The sequence below is a fragment of the Medicago sativa genome, chromosome 8, assembly GCF_051527215.1.
Source record: "Medicago sativa cultivar Bolivia chromosome 8, Bolivia_mono, whole genome shotgun sequence".
Lineage (NCBI taxonomy): Eukaryota > Viridiplantae > Streptophyta > Magnoliopsida > Fabales > Fabaceae > Medicago > Medicago sativa.
The window spans coordinates 59,851,513-59,866,811 of record NC_140756.1 but is presented as its reverse complement, the minus strand read 5'-3'; the positions used below and the strand labels follow the sequence as shown (position 1 = coordinate 59,866,811).

Below are 15,299 nucleotides of genomic sequence, written 5' to 3'. Positions count from 1 at the left end.
TTGCAAAAAGACCATTGTTTTTCTTCTTATTTAAAACCAAGATAAAATTCTCCAAAAAAGTAAAAAAAAAAAAAAATCAAAGCAGCTAGTGGAAGATGTTAAAACCAAGATGAAATGCTCCAAAAAAGATAATGAAGAAAATCGAAGCAAATAGTGGAAGACAACTTGCTTAGTAATAAGAAGCTTATATTCAAGATATTAATTTTGGCATTTGACAAGGAGAAGTTGATTAAATTGGATCGATTTCATCCGTCAGAATTTTCTTCTTCAGAGATCATGGAACTCGACAATCAAATTGAAAATTATATCATGGATGTTCATTATTTATGGTTACTTTTAGAATGTGATGGAATTAGTGATCTTTCAAGAAAGTTGAGAAAAAGTAGAAAACATGTTGGTTATATAATGTTGCACTTACTTTTGAAGCTAGCATTATTGTTGCTTGTGGGGAGTGCAAATGATGAAAGAAGTTTCTCTACTAGAAACATTTTGGATAGTCAAATGTGCAACCATATGGAAGATATATATTGTTAATGATGGATTGATAACATACATAATATTCGATATTAAGGTGTCTACATTTCTCTAATTATTTTGCATAGAGAAAATGGTGTCATCATTTATTGGTTATGAATTTATGTATTTTTGTATATATATTCATGATAAGCAACCTTGGTCCCACTTAACGAAATTTCTGGATTCGTAGCTTATTATGTCGACAGACACATTGAAAGGGCCTTCACCCAGACCCAGTTCCTCAAACAAGACCAACGTGTTTACATCTTTATTAAAGAATGGCCTTGGCACTTCGTAATACCTAAAAGATGAATTTTCACCAAGCCGATACCTTCCAATACTTTGACCATTAACCCATGCTTTTCCTCTTTGAAGGCCTATCAAATCCAGGACTACAAGGTTTGAACCTTCAGGTGTCTTGAAAGTGGTCTTGTACCAAGTCATTGGTACTCCTGTAGAAACATTATGTGTTTTCCATGGAACTCCATTGGTAGATTTGGGATCATAGAACTTTCTAGCCAGACCATTCATCCCAACTTTGTATGACCAAGTATAATTTGATAAATCCAAAACCTTGTCTAGAAATTCAATGGAAATGAGTTTCACAGAACCCCCAACAATACCAGTTTCTTTTATATCAATGAACCCACTACAATTTGATTTACCAAGTGTAACACTTAATAAACTTATAATATTGGAACCTCGTTTCAAGGAAATATCCTCTTCATATACGAAACCATGTGTACTCGGGATACTATCATATACACCCCACCAAAATCCATTAATATATGAATAAATAATAGGGCCTACTGCATTCACTTGCAGTTGTGATTTCCCCCAAATGGTTGTGTCAATTACGGCTACTTCGCTCATGTACCATAAGTAATCACTAGCTCCAGCAGTAACATTCTTTTGATCTAAAAGTTTAGATGCAGTAAATGTCCCTTTGCCTAGTAAGGTGTCTTGCATTGGTTCAGATGCCCATTCCCACTTGAGTGGGTTTCCTAATGAACAAGTACACAATAATGCTAAACATGCAGTAAGAAATGTACTAAACCTAGAATTAGACATATTTTTCAAACATGCAATAAGAAATTTCCAAACCATATGATTGAATGTATCATCTAGGGTCAATGTACAAGTTTTTAATAGGCACAATTTCATACATGGGTTTTCTATTTTTAGTTTATTTAAGTATTATGGATGATATCCATACAATTAGATAAGGATTGATTTATGTCAATGATTAGATTCACTTCCTACCTTAAAATGGTTTTTTGGTTGAGGTTTTCTTACTTAAAATATCGATTGGTTGTGAATTGTCGTTTCCTAACTTGATGGTTGGTTTTGTAAGAAATTTAATGGTTGGTTAACATTTTTATTCTGCATTAATTGTGCATTAGAGTTTAGTTCATCATATTATATTTGTACTCCCAAATATTGTCATATTGCACTTGCTATACATTACTTTATTTTTTGGTACAAACTTGCTTTATATTATGTAACTATATATAAAATAAATATTTTTTCCTATTTTATATAACATTAATAAATTTATTAAAATGATAATTTACAATATCATGAAAATTAATTTTAAAAAAAATGAAATTTTGATTAAAGTTAATTTAAAGCATTTAAAAAAAATATCATTTTTGTTTTTTACAAGATTTCCTCCATCTATGCTTATAGACAATATTTTTTAAATAATGAAAAGGAGCAAGAAATTGTCAGATAGAGATAAAATAGCAACGAAAATTTGCGATGTGGAATATAAATTGGGTGCTTCTACCATATCGGTGCATTTTAATGAATTTAAATTTGTCACTGCTCCCAACTAATCAGAAGGCAATATTTTATAAGCAAGTCATGCCATCATTGTCAATACATTTTCTCTCTCCCATTCGTAAATCATTTTTCTTTTTTGGTTATATATATTAAAGTATATTCCTATTTTTCTATTATGAAGGGAGATTCAAGTATATTCAATCAAATCTTTTTATTATTACATGGTCGGTTAAGTTTTTTTAAAACTATACACAAAAACTACATTAATATCTTCCCTCTCAAAACAAAAGTCGTTTAAAACTTAGCTCTAGGAAAATTATTCTGAAATCTGGTTCTCGATTAGAATGCTGGATTCGCCATTGCTGAGAGGAAACAAACATGTCATATACGTGTGGTTGTTGTTATTCGTATCCTTCAACACATAGTTTCATTTTAAGTGGATCGAGTAAGGTATGTAATATATTGGAATCGTACCCGCATCTTTTATTTGTTTTCCTTTAATTTAGATGAAATAGTGTTGTCAAAACTTAGAAGAACTATCTAGACAATGATGAACGAAACTCATGTTCCATATCTGTAACATCACTAACTGCAAAGAGAGATAAGGGAGAGGGAACGATCATCGTAGAGCCGCGTACCAAGGACATTGTCAATAGTGGTGCTTCTATGTCATCACACTACGAGGCAATTTTTTTGGGTACCTTGAGCCTTTCAAGCCACCCTTTATATTCTTATTATCCTTTGTGAAACCTCTTTGAGCGTCCAATAAAAATTTATTTTGTTGTTATTAAGTAACGAATCATGTCACAGTTCTGAACCTTTAATGCAATCTGTTAGATTTCTCTTGGAGTTAGATAGATTATTATTATAACTTGGTATGGTTTGAAGCTAAGTTTGGGGTTGCCCTTTGGAATTAGCAATATTTTAAGTTTGGGGTGGGGTACAAGTATAACTTATTTAGCAAAAAGAAAAAAATGACAAAATGTAGATTACCATGGATCTACACACACAAAAAATAGAAAAAAGAAAAAAAATCAAGAGCCAAAACATCAAAAAATTTAGTCTCTTATAAAAAAACATGTTTATTTATTTTTGAAAAAGATAATTAGTTCTACTTAGTATCCATCATGTTTGAGTCAAGGAAGGAAGGTTGGAAGTACATCATTGATTAGTAGGAATCCTTAGGTTGATAATCAAACTTCAAGTTTCTTTGTTAGCCTACTTTACCAAATATATCCACTCTTAACCCAAGTCACATTACAACCCTGAAAGTCCTCAAACTGTGTATATAGTCTGATTTTGAATGTATGTTTAGAATTGTCTTAAATTTACAGCAAGGTCAATTCATGTGATGACTATAGTGGGCAAATGTCGTGACCAGCTCTACTGGCTTTGGGAGATACATATGTATATCCTTGAAAAAAATGTGGTTAAGTATGTGAGGTATCTTCTCCAAATATGTCCCGCTTGAGTGTAATGAGGTAAGTAAGTCCATTCAATAAATGGGACAAGATGACAATCTGAGCAACCACTTCAGAAAGGTATGTTTTTCCTGAAAAAAAAATGCAAAGAATAAAATTTGTTTTTCTTTCGTTACTTGAGGACATGCAACAGTTTAAGCTTGGGGTTGTGATGACAGGTCATCTTATGTTATTCTTATCATGTTTTTCAGTCATTTTCAGTAGGTTTTACAAGAAGATTATAGGAGTATTAGATCAATTGCTTGTAATTTCGGGACATTTTTAATTTTTTTATATTTGAGTCTGTAATTCTATTATTCTCGAAACATAGCAATTCTATGGTGTTTTGATGTAATTTACGAAGAAATCATTCAAATTGGCAAAGCAAGACATCTGAAGATTAGTGAAGACTTTGGGAAGATCATGAATGAAGATTTAAGAGACATCATAAGATGTTACAGAGGGAGAATTTTAATCCCAGGTCCCAAGACATCTTATATGGAAGCAAACACCCAGAAGAACGAAAAAAGGAGATTTATGCACCGAAACACGCTCATAGGTGCCCCCAAGCATAACCTAGGCGCCCCAAGGAACACACCTCGAGCATGACTTAGGCTCCCCAAGAATGCATTTTCTGCACTCTCATGCAACCCGAGGTTTACCTGTGCGCCCCGAGCATTGCTGATTGCGGGCCAAAACTAATTTTTTTTTCTTCTACTTTTAAGTAGGAAAAGCCCGATTTTTAGGCCCAACTTCAGGTGGAAACTCTCCATATGAATACCAAATCTTTCATTCAAAATTTCTCATTCTAAACAAAGCAGTTCAAGAGGAAGGCAGGCACTAGGAGATTCCAGGGAGGAGTTTCTCTCTCTTTACTCCAAGTTTCTCTAGGCTATGTTTTATTTCTTTTGTAATTTTTCTTTAGTTACCATGAGTAACTAAATCTTTTTAGGCTAGGGTTCTAAGATAAACCTATGTTTTGTTTGTTGAGTAATTATTTAATTTAAAGTCTTTTATTCAGTTATTTTTTGTTCGCTATTTAGTTTTATTGTAGTTCGTAAGATTTGTATCCTCTGAAGCATAACCCTGACTAAGACACCTAGGGAGGTGACATTACCTAATATTGATGTAATTTTGTCTAATTAGGAAGTAATTAATTTGTAACTAGGCAAACAAGCCGAAAGCGGGTGAACACTGAAAGTAAGTACTTAGGAAGGCGCCATTACAAATATTAATCCATATCTGCTAAAATCACGAAGCAACTAGTTAATAATTAAGGAAACAAATGACTTCACGACTTAAATTGTAACACCCTAAACTCTAAAAACGATAAATTACGGTAATGACACAATCATATAAAGAATTTAGATGTTACTTCTTCAATACATCACAAAGCATATGCATAAATAATTTTCTCAACATCGCAGCGGAATAATAACATCATTATATTGACATCTAAATAAAACATCACGACAATTATCCATAATAAAATAAGTCACCAAGTAGCCATGTCATCATACTACACATAACATCATCAATACATAGTCTCAAAAATCTCCTACAGTAATAATGTAGGTAAACAGCAAGACCGACCCCTAATCAGAGCCACAAATCTAAGACATCAAAATACAGTAAACGAGGTAGCTCCAAGCTGTCCTCAAGAAACTCACCAAAGCAAAGCAAAATTACTTATGCACGCCTTCTACCCATTCATACGAATAAGGTAGGCGGTCAACCAAACGACCATAGGGGGTTAGTTTACGTTTTACTATTAAACATAATCAAATGAAATAGTTAACATAATTCAATTTCACATGATTAATAAATTCAACATCATCATAAGCCAACAAGTATACAAACACAATCAAATAATGTATACAATTAGAGCCTGGTTCAAATATTCACAAACATCAACAAAAGTCCACAAATGCACATATACATCGATTCACATAAGACTCGACTTACCAATTATTAAATGCATGCAATGTTCTAGACTCATCTAGATGCATGTGGTATATACGTGTGAAAGCCCAAAACTTCATATAATTTGAGTCAAAAGGAGTAGTATATACATATTATAGTTGTTAAATTAATATTGCTTTGTACTGCACTTAAAAAAAAGGACAATTGTTATCTCTGTTTTCGTAAAGGCATTTGTATTTCTCCTTTTGACAACATTTGGGGTTTAACTTGCAAAAAGACCATTGTTTTTCTTCTTATTTAAAACCAAGATAAAATTCTCCAAAAAAGTAAAAAAAAAAAAAATCAAAGCAGCTAGTGGAAGATGTTAAAACCAAGATGAAATGCTCCAAAAAAGATAATGAAGAAAATCGAAGCAAATAGTGGAAGACAACTTGCTTAGTAATAAGAAGCTTATATTCAAGATATTAATTTTGGCATTTGACAAGGAGAAGTTGATTAAATTGGATCGATTTCATCCGTCAGAATTTTCTTCTTCAGAGATCATGGAACTCGACAATCAAATTGAAAATTATATCATGGATGTTCATTATTTATGGTTACTTTTAGAATGTGATGGAATTAGTGATCTTTCAAGAAAGTTGAGAAAAAGTAGAAAACATGTTGGTTATATAATGTTGCACTTACTTTTGAAGCTAGCATTATTGTTGCTTGTGGGGAGTGCAAATGATGAAAGAAGTTTCTCTACTAGAAACATTTTGGATAGTCAAATGTGCAACCATATGGAAGATATATATTGTTAATGATGGATTGATAACATACATAATATTCGATATTAAGGTGTCTACATTTCTCTAATTATTTTGCATAGAGAAAATGGTGTCATCATTTATTGGTTATGAATTTATGTATTTTTGTATATATATTCATGATAAGCAACCTTGGTCCCACTTAACGAAATTTCTGGATTCGTAGCTTATTATGTCGACAGACACATTGAAGGGGCCTTCACCCAAACCCAGTTCCTCAAACAAGACCAACGTGTTTACATCTTTATTAAAGAATGGCCTTGGCACTTCGTAATACCTAAAAGATGAATTTTCACCAAGCCGATACCTTCCAATACTTTGACCATTAACCCATGCTTTTCCTCTTTGAAGGCCTATCAAATCCAGGACTACAAGGTTTGAACCTTCAGGTGTCTTGAAAGTGGTCTTGTACCAAGTCATTGGTACTCCTGTAGAAACATTATGTGTTTTCCATGGAACTCCATTGGTAGATTTGGGATCATAGAACTTTCTAGCCAGACCATTCATCCCAACTTTGTATGACCAAGTATAATTTAATAAATCCAAAACCTTGTCTGGAAATTCAATGGAAATGAGTTTCACAGAACCCCCAACAATACCAGTTTCTTTCATATCAATGAACCCACTACAATTTGATTTACCAAGTGTAACACTTAATAAACTTATAATATTGGAACCTCGTTTCAAGGAAATATCCTCTTCATATACGAAACCATGTGTACTCGGGATACTATCATATACACCCCACCAAAATCCATTAATATATGAATAAATAATAGGGCCTACTGCATTCACTTGCAGTTGTGATTTCCCCCAAATGGTTGTGTCAATTACGGCTACTTCGCTCATGTACCATAAGTAATCACTAGCTCCAGCAGTAACATTCTTTTGATCTAAAAGTTTAGATGCAGTAAATGTCCCTTTGCCTAGTAAGGTGTCTTGCATTGGTTCAGATGCCCATTCCCACTTGAGTGGGTTTCCTAATGAACAAGTACACAATAATGCTAAACATGCAGTAAGAAATGTACTAAACCTAGAATTAGACATATTTTTCAAACATGCAATAAGAAATTTCCAAACCATATGATTGAATGTATCATCTAGGGTCAATGTACAAGTTTTTAATAGGCACAATTTCATACATGGGTTTTCTATTTTTAGTTTATTTAAGTATTATGGATGATATCCATACAATTAGATAAGGATTGATTTATGTCAATGATTAGATTCACTTCCTACCTTAAAATGGTTTTTTGGTTGAGGTTTTCTTACTTAAAATATCGATTGGTTGTGAATTGTCGTTTCCTAACTTGATGGTTGGTTTTGTAAGAAATTTAATGGTTGGTTAACATTTTTATTCTGCATTAATTGTGCATTAGAGTTTAGTTCATCATATTATATTTGTACTCCCAAATATTGTCATATTGCACTTGCAATACATTACTTTATTTTTTGGTACAAACTTGCTTTATATTATGTAACTATATATAAAATAAATATTTTTTCCTATTTTATATAACATTAATAAATTTATTAAAATGATAATTTACAATATCATGAAAATTAATTTTAAAAAAAATGAAATTTTGATTAAAGTTAATTTAAAGCATTTAAAAAAAAAATATCATTTTTGTTTTTTACAAGATTTCCTCCATCTATGCTTATAGACAATATTTTTTAAATAATGAAAAGGAGCAAGAAATTGTCAGATAGAGATAAAATAGCAACGAAAATTTGCGATGTGGAATATAAATTGGGTGCTTCTACCATATCGGTGCATTTTAATGAATTTAAATTTGTCACTGCTCCCAACTAATCAAAAGGCAATATTTTATAAGCAAGTCATGCCATCATTGTCAATACATTTTCTCTCTCCCATTCATAAATCATTTTTCTTTTTTGGTTATATATATTAAAGTATATTCCTATTTTTCTATTATGAAGGGAGATTCAAGTATATTCAATCAAATCTTTTTATTATTACATGGTCGGTTAAGTTTTTTTAAAACTATACACAAAAACTACATTAATATCTTCCCTCTCAAAACAAAAGTCGTTTAAAACTTAGCTCTAGGAAAATTATTCTGAAATTTGGTTCTCGATTAGAATGCTGGATTCGCCATTGCTGAGAGGAAACAAACATGTCATATACGTGTGGTTGTTGTTATTCGTATCCTTCAACACATAGTTTCATTTTAAGTGGATCGAGTAAGGTATGTAATATATTGGAATCGTACCCGCATCTTTTGTTTGTTTTCCTTTAATTTAGATGAAATAGTGTTGTCAAAACTTAGAAGAACTATCTAGACAATGATGAACAAAACTCATGTTCCATATCTGTAACATCACTAACTGCAAAGAGAGATAAGGGAGAGGGAACGATCATCGTAGAGCCGCGTACCAAGGACATTGTCAATAGTGGTGCTTCTATGTCATCACACTACGAGGCAATTTTTTTGGGTACCTTGAGCCTTTCAAGCCACCCTTTATATTCTTATTATCCTTTGTGAAACCTCTTTGAGCCTCCAATAAAAATTTATTTTGTTGTTATTAAGTAACGAATCATGTCACAGTTCTGAACCTTTAATGCAATCTGTTAGATTTCTCTTGGAGTTAGATAGATTATTATTATAACTTGGTATGGTTTGAAGCTAAGTTTGGGGTTGCCCTTTGGAATTAGCAATATTTTAAGTTTGGGGTGGGGTACAAGTATAACTTATTTAGCAAAAAGAAAAAAATGACAAAATGTAGATTACCATGGATCTACACACACAAAAAATAGAAAAAAGAAAAAAAATCAAGAGCCAAAACATCAAAAAATTTAGTCTCTTATAAAAAAACATGTGTATTTATTTTTGAAAAAGATAATTAGTTCTACTTAGTATCCATCATGTTTGAGTCAAGGAAGGAAGGTTGGAAGTACATCATTGATTAGTAGGAATCCTTAGGTTGATAATCAAACTTCAAGTTTCTTTGTTAGCCTACTTTACCAAATATATCCACTCTTAACCCAAGTCACATTACAACCCTGAAAGTCCTCAAACTGTGTATATAGTCTGATTTTGAATGTATGTTTAGAATTGTCTTAAATTTACAGCAAGGTCAATTCATGTGATGACTATAGTGGGCAAATGTCGTGACCAGCTCTACTGGCTTTGGGAGATACATATGTATATCCTTGAAAAAAATGTGGTTAAGTATGTGAGGTATCTTCTCCAAATATGTCCCGCTTGAGTGTAATGAGGTAAGTAAGTCCATTCAATAAATGGGACAAGATGACAATCTGAGCAACCACTTCAGAAAGGTATGTTTTTCCTGAAAAAAAAAATGCAAAGAATAAAATTTGTTTTTCTTTCGTTACTTGAGGACATGCAACAGTTTAAGCTTGGGGTTGTGATGACAGGTCATCTTATGTGATTCTTATCATGTTTTTCAGTCATTTTCAGTAGGTTTTACAAGAAGATTATAGGAGTATTAGATCAATTGCTTGTAATTTCGGGACATTTTTAATTTTTTTATATTTGAGTCTGTAATTCTATTATTCTCGAAACATACAATTCTATGGTGTTTTGATGTAATTTACGAAGAAATCATTCAAATTGGCAAAGCAAGACATCTGAAGATTAGTGAAGACTTTGGGAAGATCATGAATGAAGATTTAAGAGACATCATAAGATGTTACAGAGGGAGAATTTTAATCCCAGGTCCCAAGACATCTTATATGGAAGCAAACACCCAGAAGAACGAAAAAAGGAGATTTATGCACCGAAACACGCTCATAGGTGCCCCCAAGCATAACCTAGGCGCCCCAAGGAACGCACCTCGAGCATGACTTAGGCTCCCCAAGAATGCATTTTCTGCACTCTCATGCAACCCGAGGTTTACCTGTGCGCCCCGAGCATTGCTGATTGCGGGCCAAAACTAATTTTTTTTTCTTCTACTTTTAAGTAGGAAAAGCCCGATTTTTAGGCCCAACTTCAGGTGGAAACTCTCCATATGAATACCAAATCTTTCATTCAAAATTTCTCATTCTAAACAAAGCAGTTCAAGAGGAAGGCAGACACTAGGAGATTCCAGGGAGGAGTTTCTCTCTCTTTACTCCAAGTTTCTCTAGGCTATGCTTTATTTCTTTTGTAATTTTTCTTTAGTTACCATGAGTAACTAAATCTTTTTAGGCTAGGTTTCTAAGATAAACCTATATTTTGTTTGTTGAGTAATTATTTAATTTAAAGTCTTTTATTCAGTTATTTTTTGTTCGCTATTTAGTTTTATTGTAGTTCGTAAGATTTGTATCCTCTGAAGCATAACCCTGACTAAGACACCTAGGGAGGTGACATTACCTAATATTGATGTAATTTTGTCTAGTTAGGAAGTAATTAATTTGTAACTAGGGAAACAAGCCGAAAGCGGGTGAACACTGAAAGTAAGTACTTAGGAAGGCGACATTACAAATATTAATCCATATCTGCTAAAATCACGAAGCAACTAGTTAATAATTAAGGAAACAAATGACTTCACGACTTAAATTGTAACACCCTAAACTCAAAAAACGATAAATGACGCTAATGACACAATCATATAAAGAATTTAGATGTTACTTCTTCAATACATCGCCAAGCATGCATAAATAATTTTCTCAAAATCAGAATAATAACATCATTATATTGACATCTAAATAAAACATCACGACAATTATCCATAATAAAATAAGTCACCAAGTAGCCATGTCATCATACTACACATAACATCATCAATACATAGTCTCAAAAATCTCCTACAGTAATAATGTAGGTAAACAACAAGACCGACCCCTAATCAGAGCCACAAATCTAAGACATCGAAATACAATAAACGAGGTAGCTCCAAGCTGTCCTCAAGAAACTCACCAAAGCAAAGCAAAATTATTTATGCACGCCGTCTACCTATCCATACGAATAAGGTAGGCAGTCAACCAAACGACCATAGGGGGTTGGTTTACGTTTTACAATTAAACATAATCAAATGAAATAGTTAACATAATTCAATTTCACATGATTAATAAATTCAACATCAAGAGTCTGGTTCAAATATTCACAAACATCAACAAAAGTCCACAAATGCACATATACATCGATTCACATAAGACTTGACTTACCAATTATTAAATGCATGCAATGTTCTAGACTCATCTAGATGCATGTGGTATATACGTGTGAAAGCCCAAAACTTCATATAATTTGAGTCATACACACGTCATAGATGATAAAATAAAGTTAGTTACATGCAAATAAGCAAGTTCAAAGTTAATTATTTTAGAGGAGTTTGAATTTAGCTATAACAACCGGTAACTTGTTCTCCAAGTTTTGATCTAGCTTTAATCACTTGTATATACATGAATCTTGTAACAAACTTTCCTATTTATTTCAACAAAAAAACTTTCCAGTTACGTTCAATTAAATACATGAGTTTTCTTTGCTCATTTTCTCTCTGATTTTGATCTCCTCACATGGTATCATAAGCCTTTCGTGAATTGGCTCACACTTGCATTTTTCTCTTGATAGTCTCCGACTCTTCTCGTAGAATATTCTAAATTCTCTCTTTAATTTTTCTTTTCTTTATGCAAATTACACGTTTTCCATTCGTGTTTCTTGCGATTTTCGACGATCTTCATCGTCTACCTTGAAGCTTTCCCCGTGTTTCCATGGCGCACAACAATACCAACAATGGCATTGCAGTAACAGATCCTTCACATAGTACTACCTCAGAGTACTATGTTCATCCTACTGATGGACCAAATTCTGTTCCGGTCACACCTCCTTTGGATGGAAGCAACTATCTTGCTTGTGATTGAACGATGTGTCATGCGAACAAGTTTCAGTTCGTTGATCGAAGAATTCCAGTTCATGTACTTCATGATCCAAGTCGCAAAGCTTGGGAACGATGCAATATTTTGTTTCACTCATGGATTGCTAATTTAGTGAGTTTGTAAATTGCACGTTCAATTCTTTTTGTTGAGAACATTCTTGATGTCTTGATAGAATTGAAAGAACGTTTCTCAAATTTTGTGTGGTGGTACTCTGGTACTCCACATTTTTCAAATGTTGAGAACATTTGAATTTTGGGCTAACCAAATCGTAAAAGTATCATGAACTGGTTCATGCAAACTAGTTTGCGGTTCAATGGGTCAATAGCGAATTATGTAACTACGTAGACAAGAGATGAAATAACATTTTAGAGCTTGTATTTTATGAGAATTAGTTTTTTCAAATAGTATGCACAACGATCCTGATTATTGAACATGGATTTTTAGTTTTATGTGACCTTTGGGATGTCATGATTGTTTGATCCCCTTTTTTATCTCATTTGCTTTTGGAAGAAGAAACAATCATATATTGATTTGTTTGGGTTATTAGGCATAGTTTTACATAACACAATTTCTTTATTGGTCTTCATGTTTTGGCACTTAATTGATCAAAAACACATTCTGAATTTGATGTGGTAATCAAAGTTCATTAGAAAATTAAAGAAAAGGAACGTAAGGATTGGACCCTTAGCACGAACAAAATGAATTGATACAACTATCAAAAGGAAACTTATGGAACTATGTCCATTTGGAGTAAAATATTGAATTAAGTTGCTGAGAAGTACCAAATAAAGGGATAAGAAACATAGAAGAATATTTAGTGGGAGAAATAGAGACTTTAATCCATTCTTTTCATGCCTCTCACATCATTCATCCTTTCTCTTTATATCCATTTATGTTATCAATTTCCCCTTAATTATTGGATCAAGTGGCACATGTCTCTTTTCACTAACGAATTTGTCGACTCCACTTTGGTGACTTGGCTTGTTCTCTATTGATATTATATAACAGGGATACAAAAGTGGGAAGAATCTCTGAAACTTTATTCTAGGATGGTTCGATCGAATGAAACCCTCACCTCAAATTCTTGGTGGATAACCCACCGATGGTTCTCGCTCAAGCGTAATGAAAAAGCAATTCAAGCTGGCTTGTCCAACCTCAAGAGGGGCTTTAATAAGTGGTTATTTACGACATCATCAAGTACATGGCGAAAGTCTTTCCCCACCATTGCATGTATGTTAACTATGGAATCCTGCTGGGATGATCACCCATTATCGGAACCTCAATTATTATACTTCTGATGCTTTTCGATCAAACCACAAATCCTCGTTGGTCGGGCGGTGTTATTAGGAAGGACATACTGCAATGGATGATGGTGCAAAACTAAGTACAAATTTATTATCCACAAGGGGAAACAGTGGCTTAAGACATAAATAACTATTGCAGGTGCTGGAAAACAATGGTTGGTGCCAGAAGCTCTTCATATTATATTTCACTATTTAAATAATTCCTTTTTTTTCAGTTTAGTTTCTTTGCGCTTTGTTTAGTCTGTTGAGCTTCCTTGTGGAGAATGAATTGTGGAACATTTGTTTGTAGTTATTGGTTAAAAGAACTAGCTATTGGTATATAGCAGATAATCATCCTGTTGAATAATAATAATGAGCATTTTGTATTTTTGTTTTTGTTTCTTTCAAATAAATAATGTGATTCAAGCTTCTTTAGCTTATGTAACTTGTAGATTGATTTGTTGATGCATCCTTTGAATTGGTCATATGGTGGCAAAGAATGGCTATTAGTTTCTAAGCATTTATGAGCAATTCTTGTCAGCTAAAACTACTAGCACAAAGGAAGGGGTGGGTACAATACTCTGGTCATACTCATTTTTTGACAAGGTTGTTTTAAGAGTTTTTTGTTTTTTACAAGTGAACTGATTATTATTTTTTTACAAGTCAACTAATTTTTTTTTATAAAGATACGTATTTTTTTAACAAACCAAACTAATTTATTTCATTGAGTAAATAGTTCGTAATAAAAGGATGAATAAAAAACACAATTATTAGTCCAAGAAATAACCGCAGTATCCATATTTGTTTGCAGCTTAATAAACTTGACATAAAAGTTATATAAAGACAACAAGCTTTTAATTTGTGAAAATAAACCACCAAACTTTGATATACTTGTGACTCACATAAATCTGACATGCTCCAACTTTAGGTAACCTCTATGCTCTTAATTTTGATTATTGATTTAGAGTTAGTGATCATGTGTGTTCTTCCGTGAGTTGTTTTCATTCTAATTCTTCCATTAAGCTTGTTTCTGATTGTTTACTGTGTTTTTGGTAAACTAGAAGACAAGTTTTAAAGTTACTTGCAGGATCAAACTAGAAATAGTATGACACGTTGTGTAAAGTTTTTCCAGAAAATGTATGAATGTTCATCATATTTATGGTTTTTATATGAAAAGGATGAAGATAACTGTTTTTCGACGGGAATCAACAGTTGTTGTAGAATTAACACTACATCATTTATCGCTTCACCTTTCAAAAAAACAAAAAAATCATTTATCGCTTCTGGCAACACTTTTTTATGCAACACTTATAAATCGTTGCCTAAAATTAGTTTCTGGCAACGTTTCGTGGGCGTAGCATCTGTTTCAGCAACACCATATAATCGTCCCCTAAAATCTAATAGGGAACAGTTCCGGCCCGTTACAATAACATTCAGTTGGCAACAACTGAAATCGCCCCCTTAGACGTTTTAGGGGACAGTTTTAGAGCGATGCACTATGTTTCTAGCAAAGGTAACGTTTATTAACTGTTGCTTTCAAAATTTAACACTTTGATAGTCTTGTCTCCAATGAGTAAATTTTGTTTATTAACAAATAAAAATTTATTGAATAATCATATTTTTTTACCAAAAATAATAATAATAATAATAATAATAATAATAATAATAATAATAATAATAA

General features: G+C 32.6%; 2 protein-coding genes across 2 annotated transcripts; both read right to left on the bottom strand.

Annotated features, from left to right (window-relative positions):
• Nucleotides 1-502: 502 nt before the first annotated feature.
• LOC146900085 (beta-galactosidase-like) lies at nucleotides 503-1,650 on the bottom strand. Its single transcript, XM_085735131.1, has one exon. It carries the CDS (start codon nucleotides 1,621-1,623, stop codon nucleotides 658-660), a length of 966 nt encoding a protein of 321 aa, XP_085591257.1. The 5' UTR covers nucleotides 1,624-1,650; the 3' UTR covers nucleotides 503-657.
• Nucleotides 1,651-6,452: 4,802 nt separating this feature from the next.
• Nucleotides 6,453-7,601, bottom strand: LOC146900084 (beta-galactosidase-like). Its single transcript, XM_085735572.1, has one exon. The coding sequence runs from the start codon at nucleotides 7,571-7,573 to the stop codon at nucleotides 6,608-6,610; it is 966 nt and encodes a 321-aa protein (XP_085591698.1). The 5' UTR covers nucleotides 7,574-7,601; the 3' UTR covers nucleotides 6,453-6,607.
• Between the last annotated feature and the right edge of the window lie 7,698 nt (nucleotides 7,602-15,299).